Genomic DNA, 15,115 nt, shown 5'->3' on the forward strand with positions numbered 1-15,115 from the left:
CTTATCTGCTAACTATGGATGGATTGGTGATTTGTTAGCTTACAAGATAAAATATGTAAATAACAGTGTTAAGGTTGTTAAGGAAGTCTTTTTTAAATAAGCTACTTGTCCCAGCCTTTTTGCTAAGCTATGCTAAACACATCCGCTCTCATAATGAAACAACTATATTTCCAAAATTCACAGCAGACATAAAAACGAGACTAGAAGAAGAAATGTTTTCAGAAAAGAGACTGCAGTGTCCCTGTCTGGTACGATCAGTCAAAACCAGCCTCGACCCGCACAGACACCACAGTCCTGCTACTGATGACTCACTACAGTGACAACTGGTGGCATCAGAGGGGGTCTGACAGTGAAATGAATAAGTCCTGACTGTATAAAACCTCTCCTGCCTGCCCGCTGCTGCCAGCCTGGTCTCTTAATCCCACAGCAGCCCCCCCCCTTCGCCCTCAAACTGGAATGGCATCTACTTGAAAAACGGCCGAAACATTGGTCCCTTCCTCTGCCTCTGAATTCCTGAGCTATGAAACACCAAAATAATCTCAACACCAAAGGGCCGTCTTGCCGAAACAAAGTGATCTGGGTCACGATGCTAAATGCAGACTCATTAAATCACTTTATGAGTCAGCAAGATGATTAGCGGTATTCTTAGCTGAAACCAAGGCCCAGCTTACTGCAGGCCTAAATTGGTCAAAAATGTTGGTTGGGTGACTAAGTCCTTAATGAGATCACAGTGAGTAGTGTTATTGTTGCAGGCGATCACTGATATATTTCTGCTTTGGGGAATTAATCAACTGAAAAGCATGAAAGGAAATGATGGAAGCCCATTACAGCCAGGAACAGAAGAAACAGATAACGTGGTGAGAAAAGAGTAAAAATGTTTAGATATAAAACTGACATTATGCAATATTTTAAAGAGGGGATATTGCTAATTTCAAGCTACATATTTCACTCTGTGATACCTGTGGAGTATCTTAGCATTATTTATAGTTAAAAGAAACCCCGCCCCTACAAGCCCACTTTCTTCTGATTGGCCAGCTCTCCGAATCCTGCTGAGGGGCGGACTCAGTGTTTGAGGCACGCTTCCTACCCTGTGGCCGTGTTACAGAATTGTCGGCAAAGACTAAACTTCTCTTTTTTCGATGTGAAATGAACGTCTGCTGCTTTTGTCCTTTTGGTCCTTTGCTTCACCGCCAAAGAAACACTTTCTCCAAGACATTCTTAAACAACGACAAGCAGAGCTGTTGAGCAGAGTGGTGGAGTGAAAAAAAATTCAGAGGCAGACTGAGCTGCTGGGTGGGCGTGTCCTTGAACTGTGCCAGGGGCAGGAAGTTCTGCTGTGTCTCGGGCAGATGCCCAAATATAGAGTTCCTCCACTTTGTGACATCACAAAGTGAAACGTCTGGAGAAGTCTGTCCAGCAAGCATTCACAGCGGCTGAGAAGCCTGGGGATTAATCCAACATACTTTAACCTAAACCACGTTTAGTCTGGACATCCAACATTGCAACATTATATAAATGTCTTAAAATGTGAAACAGCATAATACCCCCTCGTTAAGTTAAGATATAAACACAGTGAATCAGGATTATAAAATGCCTGAGCAAGATTATGAAGTATTAAATCAAGATTATAAAATACTAAATCAAGATTATAAATTACTACATCATGATATAAATCATTAAATCACATTTATGAAGTTTTCAATTAGGATAAGAAGTCATTAAATCAAGATTATGAAATACTCAATCTAAATTATGTCATTACATCAAGATGATGTCAATACTAAACAAGATTATGCGACTCTAAATCATGATAATGCAATACCAATGCAAGATTAAATTTAACTTAATCAAGATTATAATATTAAAAAATCAACTATATTTCCCAAAATGTCAAACAAAAGGGAAGCTGTGAGTGTTTCTTGGAAAACGAGCTGTGCCACTCCGGATTAGTCCGAGTCATCCCGGCCTTCACGACCTCCCAGAGTGTTTCCTGGTAAATATATCTGTAACATTACACTGAGTGCTTCCTTCTTAAAAGCCATTTTAGCTCTGTAACAGGGCACAGAGGACGGGCATTAGATCCTGGCATGTGTGGAGTTCAGAGAACAACCTGAGCAAACACTCAAGAGGAGTCGGTGAAGAAGCCCGGGGCTGGCAAGCTGTTCGTCTGGAGGAGTGTATCTACTTTATTAATAAAGATACGTAGGGGGGGCGTTTCTTTTGTTTGTTTTTTTTCATCCTGTGATAAAAGATATTATTGTGACCTCTTCTTTAAAGGGCCAGTTTGCCGATTTTCAACCTCAGTCCTATCATGCTATCATGAGGAGCTAATGCCATTATGGTAGAAAAAAATGCAATTTCGCTCTGTGCCTTTGGAAGACGCTATCTGCTTCTCCAATGGGCCCCGGAAAACCCGGGGAAAAGGCCAGGGAGCTCGCTAAACTACACTTCCTCAATCCAGGATGCCCGCTTCCGATGTCGTGTCTCGTCAAAATCGTCAGGTTTGAAATGTAGACTGCAGACCTGAAGATTTTTTAGACGATCCACCGAGCCATTGCCTGCAGCGATCAATGTCCTTGACTGGAAAATGGTAGTATTTCACTACAGCATCTCTCGATGGGCCGTTCCTTTCAGAGGGAGGGCCGCAATGCATGCTGGGTGTTGTAGGAATGTAGAATGGGCACGAGCTGTTTGTACAACTTTCTCCACAGCTATGGCGCCAGTTTAAAGTATTATTGCTTCTATCGATTACAGAGAACACCAGCTTTGACTGACGGTGGCTTTTTCCAGGGAGGTTATTTGTCTGAGGAGTAAATACCAGCACTATCGTCCGTGTTGCAGTACAGAGGCAGCAGGGGGGTTGGGGCATCTGGGCTGGAATAGACAGTTGTTGTGGCCGAGAGCTTCCATCTCTGCCCTGCGTCTCTGTCCAAACACAGACTCATTGTTCCCCTTTAGCTCTCTTGCCTCGTCTCTACTTCAGCGCTCTGACGCCGCCTCCATAAACGAGGGAGACAGCGAGACACTTCCACTCCGTTCTCTGCAGGGAAAACGTCTGCAGGACTGTCTGCTGCTGCCCAGAAGCTGCTCAGGCAAATGCACTGATGCAGGTGAACTCAGGGTACCTCCACATCTGTTCGGTGTTATTTTCAACAACACAGATCCAAGGAGCCGTTTTTAACAGTGTAAGGGTTTTTGTTTTGGCACAACCACTTCCTACGACCTTAACTGACATTTCTGCTCTGGAACAGGAAGTAGAAATCATTATACCATTTTTCCTTCCTAATGTTGATACCGATACTTAGACTAGAGTATCGGCGGAATTCGGAGTACCCCTCCGGTTTTAGCATGATTAAAAATACACTGATTGGGAGCTAATAAATTATGGTATTGGAGCGGTGCATTGACTGGTATACATGCTGATACCCAACACTATCATCTGCATCTGGTGGTCTCTGATGGCCTTATTTTTTTGGATGATATTGTTTTATTTGGTTTGGATGAAAGTCAGCACCTCTGAGGCCTTGGTTCTCTGCTGGAAAACGGTGGACTGCTCCTATTGGGTGGGACGAGAGGTACTGCCCCAGTACCAGGAGTAATAGGAGTTCCAAGTATCTCGGGGTCTTGCTCACGAGCGAGGGTAAAATAGATTGTGAGATTGACAGACAGGTTTGGTGCAGCTTCAGCAGTCTTGTGGGCGTTGTACTGGACCGTTGCGGTGAAGAAGGAGCTGACCCGTAAGCTGAAGCTCTCAAATTACCTTCCAACCCTCATGAGCTTTGGGTAGTGACCAAAAGATACAAGCTGGGCTCAGCTAGCGAGATAGGGTAAGGAGCTCAGACATCCAGAGTAGAGCTGCTCCTTCACATTGAAAGGAGCCAGGTGAGTTCGTTCGGGCATCTGATTAGGATGCCCTCCCGGGCGCCTCCCTGTGGAGGTTTTCCAGGCATGTCTAACTGGGAGGTAGACCCAGAGCCCGCTGGAGGGATTACATGTCCCACCTGGCCTGGGAACGCCTGGAAAATGTTGCTATGGAGAGGGACATCTTGTCTAACTTGCTTAGCCTGCTGACACCGCGACCCGACCCCGGATAAGCGGAGGAAAATAGATGCATGGATGTTTTATTTGATCATGTTAGCAACGAGGTTTATCTAGTTATTGATCTTGACTTCAGTCCTGATAACATCTTCATTAGCATCATTTTTACCATCCCTTTAAAGAGCCATTGAAAATTAATCAGATCTGCAGTGACATCAGGAATCAAGAGTGAAGAGTAAAGCTGCAACAATACGTCTATTATGTGATTATTTGATCGAAAGAAAACATACGCTCACTCTTCTGATAATCAATCAAGTGTCTCTGTCATATTTCAGACATAAAGGTCAAACATTTGCTTGTTTCAGCTTCTTAGATGTGAAGATTTGCTGTTTTACTTTGACATTTAAGACAGTAAATAAAGAGTCTTTGTAGAAGGAGTATGAAGATGTCACTCCTCTCCACTTCCTTATCCAAACAATGCAGAGAACCAGCGTCTCCGCGCTGCCCGGCTTCTCTTAACGGCTCTGTTACTGTTATAAAGAGCTGCTGTCTGACTCTCATTCTGCCCACTGTAAACTCCCCATCTCAGCATCCGGACTCCACCACTAAATGCCAGCATTTTTCTGATCCGGGGTTGAAGTTAGCATTTAGGACCGGGTGTGGCAGCAGTGGCGGTGGCGCTGATCGTGCCAACCTCTCACCACAGAGGACAAATTAGCTGCCATGTTGTGATACGAAGCCATTGTTTTCTCCTGGATTTGATGCCCAGCCAACAGCAGAAGCAGAGGTGTCATCAAACTGACCAGACCAGACCAGACCAAACCAGGCCAGAGCAGGCTTCAGAAGGAGGAGGAGAGACAGGAAGTGGGCCGGGCCGGAGGGAAAATACCAGGAGAGGTATGTCAGAACACAGCTCTGTGAGGCCATGATGCAGTGCTGTGCAGAGTCTTATGAAAGCCAGAGAGACGAGGTGTCTGTGAACGCCACACTGGCCACGCCCACTGGATGACTATTTAGAGGAGGCGCGATAAGAAGCTGAGCTATTCAAGGCCTGGTTTTTATCTTTGTAAGGTTAAAAGATGAGCTCATAAATAGTTAATTTAAGGTTTGGTCATTAAGTTGAATACATTTTTCAGGAACCACAAGCTACGAAGAACAGACACGAGACCCACAATATTGAGTTTGCCCATAAAGCGCTAAAACAATCCTCTCACATGCTAACAAAGACATTTTGTTATCGTTCCAGCACTTGGTAGCTGTACCCAAATCATTATTTTTTTCATATAGCAGTGTTTGGGGGGTTGGGGGTGTACTCTGATTAAATATATTCGAACCGTAGACCGTGTGGATACACAAGGAGCCTCATTCACCTTCATTAGAGCTTAAAAAACATCATATAATACAAACTGTGCTGCAGACTCGCAGCGCTGAGAGGGGGCGAGCACGAGCACAGAGGGAGGGAGCGGGTGATCGCGGACGCGTTGACGTGATATACAACTGAGTTTGATCATGAAGCCTGATGCTCCTCTACAGCTCTCTGTCAAACATATGAACTACACAGTTTACAGTGACAAACAGACAGACAGGAAGATCTGCGTGTGAACACAGATCCACGTTATTAAACGTATGTTCTCCCCGCGCTGCGTTATTATGAACTATGATGAGCTGATCACAGGTTACAGCTCCTGCTCGTGTCATTCACAGCATGTGGAGACGTACTTTATACTTTATAGTAACTGTGTGCGGAAATACGGACAGATCGCGACGTTATTGAGTCAGGGGAAGCACAAAGATCTGTGAGCTCTCTTCAGTTAACCAACAGAGCATGTCACGGAGGAAAGGACGAACATAAAACGAAGGGGTCACAGACAGATGACAGACTCGTCGACTTTCAGGGGCAGCCCAACTATATTTGCACGGCAGCCATTTTTTCCACTGACGTCACGCTCAGGAAGGAAAAATCAAGCATCAGCATTATGTAGACAAATCCTTATAACTTGCTGTTCAATTGATGGCCAACTGAAAAGACTATAGAGAATAAAAACCTGCTAGCTTCCAACAGCTAAGTAAAAACCAAAGACTGTATAAATAATGGACATAGTCTCAGCGATGTCACCCATTGTTTTCTGAAGCAGCGTTTTGAAGCCCGAATTGCCCCGCCGCTGGGGGTCGCCATATTGGAAATGCCAGAGCCGGCTAATCCAGAGGCAGGCAAAGAGGCGGAGCGGGACCGAGCTACAGCCTATGGCTGAGGACTATGTGCGGGCCGCATGAATCAGTCGGCTACGGCTATGAAGCTAGGCTATATGCTCCTCATATGCTAGCGGTTATTAGCCACAGACTGTATAAATAATGAATGAGCTAGTTTGACTTTGCCAGGAGGACATTCTGTCGGTGACTGACTGCAGGTGTTTAGTTATCAGACTAAAGAAGTAGCAGCATCAAGTGGCCACACGAGGAACTGCAGTTTTTTGCACTTCCGCATTGGCTCATTTTTCAACACCGGAGGTTGCCACTTGGTAAAAAACAGCTAGCATTAGCTTTCAACCGGTTCCTTGCTATCCATTATGTTAACTAGCTGATATTACCATTAGCTAGGAATCTATGCATCTCCAATAGTATCGTGTCCCATTATCAAGCGGTAACGTTAGCTAGGAAGTGGGTGAATGCTAACGTTAGCTTAGGTTATGAAATATGTTTCATCTATACATTGGATTTTCAATTGGTGATGAATCAGGAAGAGGTTAAAAGATAATTATAAGTTAGATTTGCCAATTTTATACAATTTTCAACCTTAAACACAGCAGTAACAGCCTCAAACTCTGAGCAAGACGTCAGAGAAAAATAGACGCCTTGTCAATAAAGTGAAAAGTTAAGGTTTTAAAAAGGTCGCAGTGTTTTCATGCTAAGGAAAAAGTGGCTTGGATTAAAAAGTACGCTACTTGGGGGGGAGGACTGATCCTGTTCGGGACTCTCGGACCGGCCCTGTGATGGTTGATGTGATCCAGAAACATACAGACATGACTGGACTAACTCCACCTCTGTCCTGAGCAGTGAACAGCTGCTCCGACACCGTCTTTCCTCCTTCAAACTGCACTCTTGTGTGCACACTCACGTCTCCATATATGGACAGCTGCATCGCCACAAGCAACAAGGCGGTGATTTTTAAAAAATGAGACTGATGAGAAAAATGTTGAATACAGCCAAATCTGTTGACCTACATGTTTGTGCAGCCACTTATTCCCCCAGTTTTCAGCCAAATCAGCACCTTTTTTATTCGGTCCAGTGAACAGCATCCTTGATAAACCTTCATTAGCAAAACAAAAGACTGCAACATTTTCTTGCATTCATGTTGAGTAACCATGCAGCTTTATGTCCCGTTGCCATTTTAGGCTGCAGAGTGCACGGAGGTGGAGCCGACACAGCTGTAACTTTAGAAGAAGGAACAGTACAACATGCTAAGCACATAAATGTCAGGGAGGCAGATCAGGCTCCTGCTCTGACGGCGATGATACATGGAGCTTCTGCAGGACTGTGAATCTATAAACAGGAAGCTGCAGGAGCCAGGTACTGAGGCAGAGAACAGCCTGAGCTCAGAAACATGGCTTTATTAAAAGTTATCCAACACAGACACAAAGTTAAGTAAGAGTACAAAGACGACACTGTGAAAATACAAGTTAAAGTCTGCTTGGAAAATTGAAACGTATGCAAGAATAATCAGGAAAATGTACTGAGAGTGTTTTTACATTAAGAATTGCCTAACTGATAATCAATATATTTGTGGATTCATTTCCTATCACTTAGCTTCTTAAGCTACCTTCCGTCTTAAGCTAACTGACGCTAAAACTAACAAGTCCAATTTTATGACACCAGCCGAACAGGCTTAAGCTAACTGAGTCCTGAGTCACAATATCAGGCTAACAGACTGCAGCTCAGGCTAACAGGCTCTAGATCATGACATAATGCTAACTGAGGCTAAAGCTAACATGTCAGAGTTCATGATAATATGCTAACAGATTAAGGCCGGAGATATACTCGCTCTTTAACCTTGCGTTCCTTCCTTCACAACCAGCTGCATGAAAGCAATTGTTCACATACTTGTCTCTGCACTATGCGTGTTACTGGAGGACACCTCTAGAGGGCGCACCAGAGAGCTCAGGCCGTATGCTTCTACCGTATGTGCGGGATGTGAACAACAGACATGGCGACACTCGAGGAGGTTACGGTAACGTTCATTCTGAGATCAGGGCAGAAAAAGTGACTCCGTACCGTCCCAGCTCCGTCTCTCCAACATGTTCCTCCGTGCACGGACGAAACGTTCCCGGACTTGTTTCCATTTAGTTTTGCAGGTTTCCACGTCGACTTCTAAAACAGAACTTATCTGTCTGCAGCTGTTTGACCGGCATGTTTGTCTCTGTGCAGCGGCAACGACACATCGTACAGATGTGGATAATTGTGGACTTGGTCTATCAGCTTGTCTTCGGAACTTTCTGCCATTGTCGTCCCTGCTGCTGTGTTGACCCTGTCACATCCCCTCTGCCTCTACACTGCCCCTACTGTTCATGTGCAGACTGCATGTCGCTTAGGCGTAGAGTTAATTTTTGAGGACGTGCACAGACGTCCGGCAGCCATCATGCACACGTGAATGCATAGTTAAATGCAAGTATGTCTATGGCTTAAATCTTATGCTAACAGGTTCCAGCTCATAATATGGTGTTATTAGTTAAACAAAGTACATGTCGATGATAAGACTTACATATGTTTAAGTATTTTCAGAGCTGTATTCGTACTTTTACTTAAGTAAAGGATGAGAATACTTCTTCCAAGCTGTCACGCTCAGAAGAAACAGTCAAACTGAGTCCCACACATAAGAGTCAGTCCCAACAGATGAAGGCAGGAACAAGCCTTCCTGTGTTCCAGCTCCACAAACAGCGGCCTCCTTTATGTGGACGTTTACACAGAGAAAACTGTAAAACACACCATGATGCCGCTGCCGGTCACACAGACAGTGTGTTATCAGTGTGAGTAGAGGGTGTGACTGAAGAGTTTAAGCTGCTCAGAAACACTTTGCCACATGATTTATGTCAGACAGCAGAGAGAAAAGCAAAGGGCGGCTTCATGTGCGGCTCAGACGAACAGTTTTATTACTGTGCAAAGTTTCTGAGATGTTTCTGAAGGATTTACTGCCTTTATTCTGACTGACTCTGTCTGCCTGGGTCATTCCCTCATAAACACTGTTGCATCCACAGGCTTCTTGTAATTTGACTTTTTAATTCTCAGAAACATATTTTTACCAACTCAGATATTAATCTTTTGCACTGACCAAATCATGAGACTGAGAGCGAGAAATGTCAATGACTTAACTGTCTGTGAGAAAGTCGGTGTTGGAAGCAGACCGACAGAAATATCTCCTCACTGATACTCTGTTAACACTTGGGGCAGCTAAGATACCCTTCTGTCTATCATGTGTCTCCGTGTTGTGCAGCTGACCACTTGTGTTCAGATTTAGTCATCAGATCATTTCCTAGAAGGTCAAAGGGCTCCGCAGAAAGTTATTACGCAATTCTGCAGCCAGACAATCACCAGATTTGTTTTGCACAGGCGAGTTAAGAAATCACAATTGCTGCTATGTCCAGGTTGCATCAGCGTTTTCACTGGTAAAAATATGCAATAAAATGCTTCCAAAGCAACCCAGCAAATGTTTAAACCAGGGTCACTGTGCATTTCTATTAGCAAAGTAAGTTAGTTTATACGCATAGTTAGCCTAGCAAGTGTAGCTGCAAAACTTCATCTTTAAGGAGATAATTGAAGATGGTTTCTAGCATTCTAGCATTTCAGCTTTGTTCTCCTGGAAATCGTTTGTCTGTTTCTATATTCCTGTATATTTTTAGACCATAGACTAAAATTGGTTCAGACCAAAGGTGAAGCAAATTTTTGACTCAACACAACCCCCTGATATTCGCCAAACCCCGTCATATCTGTGTTCAAAAAGTAAACACACATCCGTTAATTTCCCCTCCTCCTCCAGGAACTGGATGAACTTTCCTGCTGCCTCCAGCTCCTTGAGTTAGCTCGGATCAGTACCAGGATTTCTCTGATGGACACCAACTAACGCCTTTCTGTTTCAGCTACGGAGCGCCTGTCCATCTGTCTCCAGTTTGTTGCAACTTTACTGTAACCAGCAAGTCATGTCAGCGGAAATCTGGCTTACTTCAGCTTTATGAACCCAAAATAAACAGATTTTTCTGTGATGTCATTGCATGAAACAGGTGCCGAAATGACAACATCATGATGCAGATTTGTAAAAAGTCTGACTTCATGCTTTGTCAGCTATTTCTGCAAGACGACAAGCGAACGAATCTCAAAATGCTTGTTTTTTGAATGGAGTTTGGATCAACCATTCCTGATGACACCTTCAGGAGAACCTCAGCAATGATACGCTTTCACGACACAGCGTCGCACAAATGTCTCACACCAGTTTAACGGAATTAAACTAAATGTTAATGTGACAAACTCTACTCTGCTACTCGGGAACAGAACGCTGCAGGAGCCCGATTTGTCAACACAGCTGTCAATCATGAGGCCACACCCCCTTTTCTATAGCATCAAATAACTAATTAAAAGTAAACTTGTCCGAAAAATGAACTCTTGGGCATAAATCAGCATGATAAGAACTAACAAATATCAAACTACGACATGCTTGTTGAACCAGCTCAATGCTCGTAATGATCAGAGTTTTGTGATCCTGATTCAGCAGGATGAAATAACACCGAGCAAACGTCCCAACAAACATCCAACATCCAACATTACCAAACATCACATGAAGCCATGTGAAGGCGTCACACCCACCTCCAACCCTCCCTGCAGCACCAGAGTCTATTTCACGGACATGTGACACCGTGAACATACACAGGTGTAAATATAGGAGCCATGTAGGCCACCAAATATAGTCCGTGAGTCCGTTGCATGTTACAGCCGCGGTGTGCACATTCTTCAGGCTTTTTAAAGGCTGAGCTGCAGGAGGAAGAAGGTCAGAAAGATTGAAAAGACGGGAGGTCAACATGCATAATGACCTCTGGAGACTAGCCGTGTCCAGAGAGAGGCGTCTGTACGGCCGCCGGCAAAACCTGATTTGCATGTCAGCTTATAGCCACAGTAACATTCAAATGTTGCAACATCACAGGGCTCCTGCTGCTCCTAGAAGCTGTTCAGCATTTCCATAAAGCGGATCCAGTAATCAGCTGTTGTATGAGGAAGAGATGCTGACTATATTTGGGTGTCAGGCAGCCAAACATTAACTATACAGCACAGGCAGAGAGAATAAGGGTTTACTTCAAACCGGGGATGCAAATTGCAATCAACTTCCTGGATCAATAATCAGATTGCCTAAATAATCTGCAGGGCCACATGTTTACATTCAAAACAAGAAACAAACTAACTGATTGAGCAGCCGTGTTCTGCATGTAAAATTACTGTTTACATCAATGGAGTCTGGTGGATCTGAGAAGAGCAATGTAAAGGCTGTATGCTCTTTAACAAATAGGTCCATCTCTGTAGGGATCCTTTCTGTACTGTTGTCAGACACTTCAGACCAGGCTCATTTGCAACCAAGGATTACACTGCAGGATTTATCCCCTTTCAAACTCGACTAAAGGACGCCTCATACAGACAATTACCGTGCTGGTTGGATATAAAAGGAGCTGCTTTTAATCCCAACAAGTCCGACCTACGACCAGATTCCCACATTCTTAGGTGGAGTGATGAATGATGCAACCAGGCCAGTTATGATGTCAATATTTGATCTAACACCAATTAAAGTCATTAGTGCCGTTTAAAACAAACACTTGCTCTGTCAGTGGAGCTTGGGTTGTATTTGTGTGAAAGTCTTTGCACATTTCTAGCTGCAATTTTTTAAGCAAACTAGTAACAAACATTTTTGGAAATTATCCCTGAAACGTGGCGATGAAAGAGTTATTGAAAATTGCTTAAGCTAAGATTGTACAATCAAGTGAATATTATTGTGCGACTATTTTGATAATCATTTAGCTTGACACAAGATTAAAACACTACAGCCAAGCTAGCAGCTGAATGCTAACATCAGCATGCTTACATGCTTGCAGTAGTCAAATTTCAACTTAAAGCACACAGAACTTTTAGTCCCAGCAGCTCCTCTTTAAGGGGAAGAAAATGTTCCTTTAGCCTGCTGTCTCCATTTCCACAACTGTGTCAAGACGGTGAGAATTAGCTACATTAGCCTGCTAACAAAGGCAGATTTCTGCTGCAAGTACTCGACCAATCAGATATGTTCAGCACTGTAAGCCCCTCCCCCAAAATCCCTGGTGCCTGTGGTGGAAACAAACTGTATTCCTCAAAAGGTTCCAAGTTCCTGGAGAAATTTTGGCAGTGAAAACGTGGCTAGTGAAAATGCTAACACGCTCGTGCAGCTATAATGTTACCTTGTTTACCTTCTTAGTTTAGCCATGTTAACATGCCAACATTAGCAGTAAATTCAGAGTACAGCTGAGGCTGATGGAGGTGTAATTAGTTCTACATGTATTAGATCATAAACCACATTTAAATGTTGACCTGCGCAAGATTAAAAGTCAGTTGAAAGTTATTTCAACCTGACAGGAGCAGGAATTTCTGGACCATATTTTATCACAACCCAGCCAACAAGTGTTATCTTATTTATGTCTTGAGCGTAGCAGAGGACAAAATACCTATTAAGTGCTAACAGGCAAAAAACACAGATTATAATCCTGTTTCTGTACTTAAAAAACTCAGTTTCTTCACATTTTGGACCGTCGACCGGACAAAAAGAGACAACTGAGGACAACAGTTTGGGCTCGTATTCACTATTTTGTGGTGTTGACGTCAACATAATCAATTGCAAAAACAACCGTAAGCTGTAGCTCACATCACATACAATATAATAATAATATAAAATGTGAATTTTGAATCTGAATTGGTTTCTGGTGACAGCCACCTCTGTGTTTAAATCAGTTGATTGTGTTTTTTTTTTAAAATTACTTTCTTGGTTATCTGTAAAATGTCAAAACAGAGTAAAAAACTATTATTCAAGAATGTTAAAGTAATTTATTCATGTTTAAACCCTAATTATATTTCTCCTATCAATGTTAGGTAATCAAATCTTTCTGTAAAGTATGTCAACACCATTTTCAATTGTGAACAGATTGGTCGATTAATTGATTGGTGCGGTTAGAGAAAATAACCAACAGTCGTTTATCACTTTAAGACATAGACAGATAAACACACCGCTGCGAATTGAATATACATCTATATTTTTTAACTACTTTTAGCCCAAAATAATACATTTAAAGTCAATTAAAATGTTAACCTCAATTTTTTGTACATGCAAAAATGTATAGATTTCAATTATTTAATTTTTGCATTTATATTGAGATTTTTTTTTTTTGGAACAAAATGTTTAACGTTAGCTTCTGGTGATTTGAAATCAATATTTTTTATCTTACTTTAAGTTTTATACACTAATAAACCGATCAATAACAGAATGGATCGATTCTTACCTCTACTTTTGTCTCTTGGATCTTCTCAGCGGCTCCGATGGTCTCCACAGCCGGGACAGGAGGCTCTGGTTTGGGTGCGGGTGGGAGATGTTGTCCCAGAGCTCTGGACGGAGGGATGTCGTCCCCGTAGCCGACTTTGGGCTTCTTTTTCGCGGCTGAGGAGGCGTCGGGCTTCTTGCTCAGGAGCGATGTAGCGAAATAGATGGCAACGACGGTGAAAAGGATGGCGGGGATGATGACGGTCGGGTCCAGATCCATCATGGCGGATTTATGAAGAAAAAGTTAAAAAAGTCAAAGTGTGTGTTCAGGAGTGTGTGTGTGTATTAACAGAAAGAGGGTGTGTGTTAATCAGGCTGCAGTCACACACACACTGAGCTCAGCAGCGTCCCGCCTCTCCAGACCGTCTAATGTGAACAGCTGCCAAAAAACAGACAGCGCGAGCCGACAGCTAACTTCCGGAGTAGTTTACAAAATAAAAGCTCAAACCGGAAATATATATTTTTTATTAAAATGAGAACATGAATCCTTGACATGTTTAAGAGTAAAAGAATTACATTAGGTATGATTTAAACAACGTAACATTCTTCTGGGAAGTTTAAAGATAAAGGAATTTATTGTATTTTATTAACTTATCTTTACTTAATAAATCTTTTTCCCGTGACACAAGCTGTCAGATATACGGTATGTAGTGCACAAAGTTTTATCTCTTGGATGTGGTGGAGTAGAAGTTGACAGTTACATAAAAGAGAAATAGTCAAGTCCTTAACAACTGTACTTAACAAAAAAGACAAAAAAGATGCAAAAGTAAAAGCTCAAATGTCAAACAGAATTCTGTGATATTAAAGAAATAATAACCACTGTTTGGTTCATAACCTACAAACAAGGTCAGCACACTCTTATAAAAATGTTTCCCCACACCACACTTGTTTCTGTGGATTACTGTGGTGCAATTGAAATAAGTAGATTTACTAAAGTAGCCCTTACATAGATTTTGTAATCTTCACACTTGTACTTTACTACATATAAGAGGTAAATAATGTACTTCTTTTACTGCAGTACATTCCTCCTACAGCCTAATTTACTTCATATATTACAGTTCTTCATCGCCTTTCTGTCCAGTGAAAACCATGAAGCTCTGAATGTGCTGGTTTCGCAATAAACTGCAGGATTAACGGACCCTTTATGTGTTGAGAAAAATCTCTTTCTTATAAAGTATTTAAACCCTCTCTAGGATTAGCTGTAAAATGCATTTTAACAAAGCTGAGATAAAGGGCTGTTTCTCTGAGCTACGTGCCTCTAACAGCAACACTACAAATACAGGGTGATCTTATAGAATATAGTGCATTGCTGTAGATTTGAATTGCAAACAGTATATAAATAAGTTAAAATGAGCACAACCTTAAAAAATACTGTGGTAAAACACCAATGCAGCAGTGATATAATTCCAGAAACATCCGGTATTAGTCAAAAACCGATAGGAAACCATTTTACTGCACTATCAATACTTTTGTAAACATGTTCCTGATTGT

At 42.5% G+C, this 15,115-nt stretch overlaps 1 protein-coding gene across 2 annotated transcripts in view; it reads right to left on the bottom strand.

The window, feature by feature from the left end:
* The window catches only part of LOC138604267 (protein TsetseEP), a 28,147-nt gene extending 14,206 nt beyond the window's left edge, over positions 1–13,941 (bottom strand). For both annotated transcript variants that reach the window (XM_069676157.1, XM_069676156.1), the window contains exon 1: positions 13,587–13,941. In XM_069676157.1, coding sequence (XP_069532258.1) covers positions 13,587–13,847 — 261 coding nt within the window. In that variant the 5' untranslated portion in view covers positions 13,848–13,941. The remainder of the gene's footprint in view (positions 1–13,586) is intronic.
* Between the last annotated feature and the right edge of the window lie 1,174 nt (positions 13,942–15,115).

The sequence above is a fragment of the Semicossyphus pulcher genome, unplaced genomic scaffold (assembly GCF_022749685.1).
Source record: "Semicossyphus pulcher isolate SPU_LCO1_2020_fin unplaced genomic scaffold, fSemPul1.0.p SCAF_25, whole genome shotgun sequence".
NCBI classification, from domain to species: domain Eukaryota; kingdom Metazoa; phylum Chordata; class Actinopteri; order Labriformes; family Labridae; genus Semicossyphus; species Semicossyphus pulcher.